The sequence below is a fragment of the Sitophilus oryzae genome, unplaced genomic scaffold (genome assembly GCF_002938485.1).
Source record: "Sitophilus oryzae breed Bouriz unplaced genomic scaffold, Soryzae_2.0 scaffold_54_pilon_pilon, whole genome shotgun sequence".
Lineage (NCBI taxonomy): Eukaryota > Metazoa > Arthropoda > Insecta > Coleoptera > Curculionidae > Sitophilus > Sitophilus oryzae.
In genome coordinates this window covers 847,926-856,997 of record NW_022147140.1, presented here as the reverse complement: position 1 = coordinate 856,997, position 9,072 = coordinate 847,926, and the positions used below count along the sequence as shown (strand labels likewise).

General features: G+C 40.5%; 1 protein-coding gene across 1 annotated transcript; it reads right to left on the bottom strand.

Moving 5' to 3' along the window:
• Nucleotides 1–827: 827 nt before the first annotated feature.
• LOC115886989 lies at nucleotides 828–2,675 on the bottom strand. The gene has a single exon (XM_030906317.1). The coding sequence runs from the start codon at nucleotides 2,673–2,675 to the stop codon at nucleotides 828–830; it is 1,848 nt and encodes a 615-aa protein (XP_030762177.1).
• Nucleotides 2,676–9,072: the final 6,397 nt, after the last annotated feature.

Below are 9,072 nucleotides of genomic sequence, written 5' to 3'. Positions count from 1 at the left end.
GCACGGTGTAGGTTTTCAGTATGGTTATGAAAGTAGGTTCTAAGACTTTTTATCTCATTGGCAGATACATTATGTATATTTAAAATACCTCGGCCACCTAAGTGCCTAGGAAGCATGAACCGATGTTTTGATGCACGTGGATGATGCATTCCATGTTTCGTTAATTGTACTCGAACATTCCTGTTAAGCTCTTCGAGATCAGTTTTAGACCATGCGATAATGCCAAAAGAATGTGCAAGTATAGGAATTACATACGAGTTTATAGCCTTCACTAAGTTTTTGGAGTTTAGTTTAGTTCTTAAAACGGCCTTCAGTCTTGCATGAAATTGGTTCGTAAGAGTTTGCTTCATCTTTTTGTGTTCCATCTTATTTGTCTGTAGAAATCCCAGATATTTATATGGGTCCCCGTTGGTCTCCATTGCTGAAATAATCATGCCGTCGAGCTCTACTTCAGGTGCATTTACAATTTTGCCTTTACGAACATTCACTATTTGACATTTGGAAAGACCAAATGTCATACCAATATCTTGACTAATACTATGGACAACTTTCAATATATCTTGTAGCTGAGTGTTTTTAGAGGCATATATTTTCAAGTCGTCCATGTAAAACAAATGGCTTACTGTTGCAGTTACAGTAGATGCTTTTAATTTGTATCCATGTCCTGTTTCTTTTATGATTTAGAGGATTCAGTGCTATACAAAACCATAAAGCACTCAACGAATCGCCTTGGAATATTCCCCTACGTATTTTAATATATTCTGTCTCGACGGTTCCAGCGGAGGAGCGAATAACTAGCTTGGTGTGCCATTGTATCATTGCGTGCTTCAAGAAGGTTGAAATATTTTCATTGATTCCGTAAATTTAAGCACGTGCATTAACCAGGTATGAGGGACAGAGTCGAATGCCTTTTGGTAATCGATGTATGCCATGTTAAGATTTCTGTTTTTCTTTCTGGAGTGTTCTAGTACTACTGCGTCTATGGCCGCCTGTTCCTTGCATCCTATTGCTCGCTTCCTGCATCCTTTCTGCTCTGGAGTTAAGATGTTGTTCTCCTCAAGGTAAGTATATGTCTTGTTTGAAATAATAGCTGAAAGTATTTTGTATAAGGTTGGTAAGCAGGTAATAGGACGGTACATTGAGGGATCATCATAGTTTTCATTCTTCGGGAGAAGGTAGGTATATCCTCTGGCCATAAATTTTGGCATTGTTTCTGGTTTTTGAAGGATGTTGTTGAAACATGTTGCCATATATTCGTGAAGCGATGAAAACTTTTTAAACCAGAAATTATGTACACCATCCAGTCCTGGGGCTCTCCAGTTTGCAAGTGTGCTAACGGTATCTCGAATGTCCTTTTCTGAAAAAGTTACTGGATTCATTTTCTTGTCTTCGTACTTCCTCGTCTCCTCCGCAATCCATGTTTGATGTTCGTTATGTTTTGTATCCACGCCCCATATACCAGTCCAGAATTGTTGTATAGCTTCAGGGGTGGGAGCATTTCGAAGCTCGGGCTTTTTACTTTTATCAAGATCCCTATAGAATTGTCTCTCACTTTGTCTGAAGCGTTTGTTGTCTGTTTTGCGCTTGTGGCTTTCCGTGTATCGCTTTAATCGTTTGGTTAATGCAGCTAATCGCTGCTTAAGACTGTCAAGGTAATCGCGAATGACACTATCTTTTTGGGCAGGATTGGAATGCGAAATCTGGTAATAGATTGCTGGTGGTAGGCTTTGAAGTATTCGCGGTTTATTATTTCCCATTGACAATTGTTGTGTTTTGCCTATTTGCTTTCTGAGGTTCTCAATCTTCCGTTTAAGACGAATCTGCCAAGGCGGTTCTCTAATATCTTGGGACTTTTCAGCCCGGGTGTTACTAGTATATATTTTCTGTCCATTACCCTCAATGACTGCTCTAGCACCGCAGTAAACAAGGAGGTGAATGTCTTCGAGAGAAGGATCTTGTTCTAACAGTTTTACTAGTTCTTGATTTACAGCTGAGATAACGTAGTTAACGTTTGGCTTGTACAGTAACACAGGTATGCGCGGTCTTTGTAGTGGATCTGAGCCGCGATATTGGATTAGGTTCTTCTGGATTAGTGTTCTGTATTGGTTGGTGTTGGTGTCAATAATGCCATTAGTACGGCCATGTGATGGGCCATCGGGTTCATAGTTATTGTCTGCTTCTTCATCTACGGTATTTATCTCGCCCTCCCCATCCCTATCGAGGTTATCCAGGTCAAAGGCATCCGGGTTAGACGGGCCACTCTGTAAAAGCTCTCTACGGATATCTTCTTTAATCTGATTAATTACCAACTCAGGAAGTAAGTTCCTAGCAATAATAGCCCGTCTTTGGTCTGCTATTCTTTGTTCTGATAAATGCTTGTAATGGGGAAGAGCTGCCGTAAAGTCTTTATGCATTCTTTGCCTGTACATTGTCAGATCAGTTTCAAGAGATGTTACTCTAAAATATGATCGCATGACTTGTTTATTGGTATTATTATCCCATTTCATGCGCTTGTTTTGTTGGTTCTCTGCACGTGTGGGTCCAGCATTTTGCTGCACAACACAATCGACAGTGGAGGATCCCTGGTGTATTTCGGTGTCCTCTGAAAGTTCGGCTGTAGTGTTTTGGTTGACAGGGGTCCGCCTGATCAACACCCTGCCGCCGATGTCCCGCATGCTGTCCCGTCCAGCACCGGCTCCAGACGAGCCCTGGCGATCCCCAGGCAGCGGCTCTAACAATACTATTAATTTGTCTCCATATTAATGGGTGTTTTCTTTTTGTTTCAGGAGGTCCTGTCCGGTAGAAAAACCGGATACTGGTAGAATAGTTAGGTAAGTAATGATACCATCTGTGATGGAGTTAAGAGGATCGGTATGGCAGGAAAAATAAGAAAAAATAGCAAATTGGTCGAAGGAATTTATCCTCATCATTTACTCTGACAAATGTTTAAATAAACTTTTCAAATTTCAATCCTTTATATTTTCTCAATGACTCGACCGATTTTCAAAAACGAAGCGGGGAAATATAGAGAATAGAAAGCTCTTTTCATTACGGCGACACTTGACTCCCCTTCCCATTTGAAAAAAGTTGGGGGATGACACCTCCGCTTAGAGGGTTGTAGATTTTGCAATCATTTTTGGGGCAAAAGTTGTCCCCCTCACAAACAAAATTGACGTGTTTTTTAATTTTCTGAAAAAAAAATTACTCTGGCCGTTATGCTTTGCGGAACGTTTTCGATGGGCCACCCTGTATGTAAAGTAAGTATATGTAAACATGTAAAGTATCGTGTCATAGTGTGGGATAAAATCAAATGAATAAACAATAAACAGCATTTATTATTAATTCCCATTTTCTTTTACTTGTAAAATAATCGCAAAGTTCATTTCGAACTCATTCTGAATGCCGTAGTACTGTTCACAAGCATTTATAAGGCAACAAAATCAACGATATAAACTATTTTTTCAAATATGTACACATTATCTTTTAGCGCTCTTAATATGTTCTTATAACATAGCTATTATTTCGATAACTTGTTAAGAAAAATAAATCTTATATAAGTATTCGGGGTGACATAAGACTATATCACAAAGTGAACCTATTAGTTAGTTCTGTTCAAATATTCTACAGCAAAAACATATATTTATTTGACTATTTTAGCAAAACAGGAGTTAGAAACACCTTTAACAATTCGATTTGTCCTATATTTTTTGGCGTGTTTTGTACTGCTGTTTCCATTTCTTAACAAGAGAAAGTGGAAGCTCTATACATATAAAGGATCAAGTTCACCGAGTGCATTTTGCTTTTATGTGATATATCGACACATAAATTTTCGGTTGTAAAAGAAAATGAAAAAATTCAGCGAATTTATCGGATCAGATTCTGGAAAGCAGAGCGCGCTCCGAAAAGTTTTATAGGTAAACTATCTTTTGATTTGCAAATTACAACACTCTTACAAAATGAAGAAAAAATCCAATTTCTTTTAGGTTCAGCCAGAATTGATTAAAAACCGAAGAGGAAGTTTTTTTTGTAACCAAAATCTATTTTAAATATAATAATTTTTTTTTATGACATAGCGTTGTAGGTTTAGAATCGGGAAATAAAAAACCCTTTCCAAAGCACGAACGAATCATTTTGCTATGTGACTTTAATCCTCGTGTAAGCAGACAACAGGAAATATGGCCTGACATATTGGGAAAGCATGGAATGGGAAACGTAAATAGCGAACGCTTATTAACAACATACACAGAGCATAATCTATGCATCACCAATACGTGGTTCATGTTGAAGGACAAGTTTAAAGGTACCTGGAAATACCCCAGATCAGGTCACTGGCATCAATTGGACCACATAATCCTTCGAAGGACGCATCTAAAAGATGTCAGGCTCACAAAAGCCAAAATAGATGCCGAATGCGGCACTGACCACCGACTTTTAATTTCAAAAATGAAAATCCAGTTAAAACCCAAACATCCACACTGTAAAAAGCAAAATAACATGACCAGATTGAACGTACGGTGTCTAGAGACCCAAAATACCGCCGACGCCCTCCGGGAAGCCATCAAAGAATCACTTCCACCGATAACTTCAATCTCAATCTTGGAAGCTACACAAGGCTGGACACAATTAAGAGATGCGATTTATAAAACTAGCGAAGCAGTACTGGGAAAGTCCAACAAAAAGAAACAACCAGACTGGTTTAACGAAAATCAACCTCATATGCAGACCTTGTTGGAACAAAAGCATAGAGCACATCAAGCAGTCACTGCAAATCCACACAATCCAAGGCTGGTAGTTAACTTTAAAGCAGCCAACAACACGCTACGAAGAAATTTGCGCCAATTAAAGGATGATTGGTGGTCACAAAAGGCTAATCAGATTCAAGAGTACACCACGCATCACGATTATGGTAAATTCTTCGAGGCTGTAAAAGAAGTATACGGCCCAACCAAGAAGGTAAGCTGCCCAATCATGGCACAAAATGGCGAACTACTAAAAGAGGAAGAGCAAATTAGAAACCGCTGGAAAGAGCATTACAGCCATATCCTTAACCAGGAAAACAACCCAAATATATATTTTATATGGGGAATTTCACTGTTGCCTATCGGAGGAAAAATTCTTGCAAAAATTATGTCAAATCGCCTGCACCCACATATAAAAAAGGGGTGCAAGGGGTATTGAAGCGATACATATAGCCTAGCTTACCCAAAAGTCAACCTGGCCTTCACGTGGTGCACCCTGTTTACACAAACGAGGCTCTGACGTTCGAGTATAGGCGGTATAACCTTATACAACCCTCAGACCTACCATCTTCTGGGGAAAAGGAGTAGTAAACTACACCTAGCCGGCCAAGAACGTAGTACAAGGGAACTATTGTCGCGGTCCTCACCGTGCCATAGCCATCCCGTGCTACAGTTGCAGCCAAAACTGTGCGGCAGCGTAACCGCCACAGTTAAACCTTTTCACGTAGCTTACACACAGCAATGATGGAACATTCGAGTGGGACAAAATTATCGTCCGGAGGTAAAATACCCCCTCAATCGGATCTCCGGGAGGGGGTGCCTACTCGAGCGTATCATCGGAGAAACAAAAAACATCAATGTTTCACGTTTGCGGCGTGGAAGGTCCGCACTCTACTGGACAAGATAAATTCAAACCAACCAGAGAGAAGAACAGCACTGGTCTCACAGGAACTCCACCGATTAAATATAGATGTTGCCGCTCTAAGCGAAACACGCTTTGCCGATGAAGGTAGTCTCACTGAGGAGCATTATACCACAATTATACCTTCTTTTGGAAAGGTCACCCCGCAACACACAGGAGAATTATGGCGTAGACAATGCGATCAAAAACGAAATCGCCACAAAATTGACAGAAGTACCTATTGGTGTCTCCGAACGTCTTCTGACCCTAAGGTACCCCATATCAGACAAAACTTACGTCAACATCAATAGTGCCTACGCTCCCACCCTTGACGCTAAAATTGAGGATAAGTATAAATTTTACCAAGCTTTACAAAATGCCCTCCAACGAATTCCAAAGCACGAACGAATCATCTTGCTAGGTGACTTTAATGCCCGGGTTAGCAAATTTAGAGCAGCCAACAACACGCTTCGAAGAGAACTGCGCCAAGTAAAGGATAACTGGTGGTCACAAAAAGCCAATCAGATTTAAGAGTACGCCATGCATTACGACTATCGTAAATTCTTCGAGGCTGTAAAAGAAGTATACGGTCTAACTAAGAAGGTAAGCTGCCCAATCATGGCACAAAATGGCGAACTTCTAGAAGAGGAAGAACAAATCAGAAATCGCTGGAAAGAACATTATAGCCATATTCTTAACCAAGAAAACAACCTCAATATAGAAGCACTAAACACAATACCTCAGTATAACAGCCTCGATGTATTAGACATCCCAATAACAGAACAGGAAATAAAGACCTCCATAAAACAGCTTAAAAACAACAAATCAGCTGGCTGTGACGTGATTCCGGAGGAAATCTATAAGTGTGCAAGTAAAGAACTTATTGGTTATCTTAAGGCTCTCTTCGATGTCGTATGGGAAAGCGGAGAGGTACCTCAGGACTTTCGCAACGCTAATATAGTGAATATATTTAAGAACAAAGGAAGTGCATCAGACTGCGGAAATTATCGGGGAATTTCACTATTGGCTATAGGCGGAAAAATTCTTGCAAAAATAATGTTAAACCGCGGCACCGTCGATTCCATATTTTCCATCCGTCAACTACAGGAAAAAGTAAAAGAGCAGCAGTCTAAACTTTATGTTGCATTCATCGATCTAACAAAAACATTCGACTCTGTGAACAGAGATGCGCTTTGGGAAATTATGAAAAAGTTCGGAGTACCCAACAAATTTCTTACATTGTGTAAAAGCCTCCATAACAACAAGTCAAGAGTGTCACATCATGGATCACTGAGGGACCCATTCCTAACAAATACAGGAGTTAGGCAGGGATGTGTCTTAGCGCCTCTCCTATTCAACATATTCATGGCAGCGCTCTCCATTATAGTGGACAGCAAACTGCAGGAGAGAGGATTGGGCATTAGATACAGATACGACGGCGGTCTGTTCAACATAAAAAGACTCAGGGCAAAAACACGTACAAAATTCATCACAGAACTTCAATGCGCTGACGACTGCGCTCTAGTTGCAAACACGGTACAACAATTACAAGAAATGTTGAACACATATACCTGGGCATACGAGACTTTGGGCCTTAAGCTAAATATCGACAAAACTAAAATCATGTGCACTCCCCCGGAAGATCACAACAATACTATAAAAATCGGAGAACTATTGGAATATGTGGCGGAATTGAATTACCTTGGTAGTTTGATTTCGGAAAAGGCCAATATTGACTCTGAAATTCAGCACAGGATTAGTAGCGCCTCAAGAGCATTCTGGAAATTAAAAGCCAGGGTTTTCTACAATCATGACTTGAGTACAAAAACAAAACTTGCAGTGTACCGAGCAATTATAATCCCCACCATCTTATATGGGACACCTTAGACAACTCTTAAGTATCCGGTGGTTCCATCATGTCTCAAACGTATCGGTCCTTGAAAAAGCTAACTGCGAGAGTATTGAAGTCATGGTTACAAAATCCCGCTTGAGGTGGGCTGGTCACGTATGCAGAATGCAAGAAAACCGCATACCAAAATCTCTGCTTTACGGTGAGCTTGTAGACGGTAAGAGGAGGCCGGGTGGACAACTGAAAAGGTACAGGGACATTTTCTACGAAAACTTAAAGGGGATTAACATGCAGAATGAGTGGGAAAAAGCAGCTCACAATAGAACTCAATGGAGAAGAGTTGTAAACTCAGTTAACAGCGACAACCAAAAAGTAAAGAGGCAACAAAGCAATGAGATTTTTGAATGTCCAGAGTGTGGTAGGTAGATAACATCACGTATCGGGCTTTTCAGTCACAGAAAAGCTCATAAAAGAAAACGCCTTGCGTGACCATCTTCTTTATGTGTGTCGAATACTCGTCAGCGAGTAACGGCTGTAGGTATGTATGTACATATAGAAAAAATCCTTCCAGAATCGCAAACGGGTTTTCGCACCAACCGTGGCACCATCGATTCCATATTTTCCATCCGCCAACTACAGGAAAAAGTAAAAGTGCAGCAGTCTAAACTTTAATTTGCACTCATCGATCTAACAAAAGCCTTCGACTCTGTAAACAGAGATGCACTTTGGGCAATTATGAAAAAGTTCAGAGTACCCAACAAATTTCTTACGGTATGTAAAAGCCTCCATAACAACAACCAGTCAAGAGTGTCACATCATGGATCACTGAGCGATCCCTTCCTAACAAATACAGGAGTTAGGCAGGGATGTGTCTTAGCGCCTCTTCTATTCAACATATTCATGGCAGCGATCTCCACTATAGTGGACAGCGAACTGCAGGAGAGAGGACTGGGCATTAGATACAGATATGACGGCGGCGGTCTGTTCAACATAAAAAGACTCAGGGCAAAAACACATACAAAATTCATCACAGAACTTCAATGCGCTGACGACTGCGCTCTAGTTGCAAACACGGTACAACAATTACAAGAAATGTTGAACACATATACCTAGGCATATGAGGCTTTGGGCCTTAAGCTAAACATTGATAAAACCAAAATCATGTGCACTCCCCCGGAAAATCATAACAATGCTATAAAAATCGGAGAAGAACTATTAGAATATGTAGCGGAATTTAATTACCTCGGCAGTTTGATTTCGGAAAAGGCGAATATCGACTCTGAAATTCAGCACAGAATTAGCAGTGCATCAAGAGCAAAGGAAATTAAAAGACAGGGTTTTCTACAATCATGCCTTGAGTACAAAAACGAAACTTGCAGTGTACCGAGCAATTATAATCCCCACCATGTTATATGGGAGCGAAACCTGGGTGCCGTACCGCCGACACATGAACGCATTAAACAAGTTGCAACAGAGACACCTTAGACAACTCTTAAAAATCCGGTGGTTCCATCATGTCTCAAACGTATCGGTCCTTGAAAAAGCTAATTGCGTGAGTATTGAAGTCATGATTACAAAATCCC

Excerpts from the sequence above, each read along its gene's own strand:
- LOC115886989 (XM_030906317.1), bottom strand. The coding sequence starts at position 2,675 with ATGCGGGACATCGGCGGCAGGGTGTTGATCAGGCGGACCCCTGTCAAC.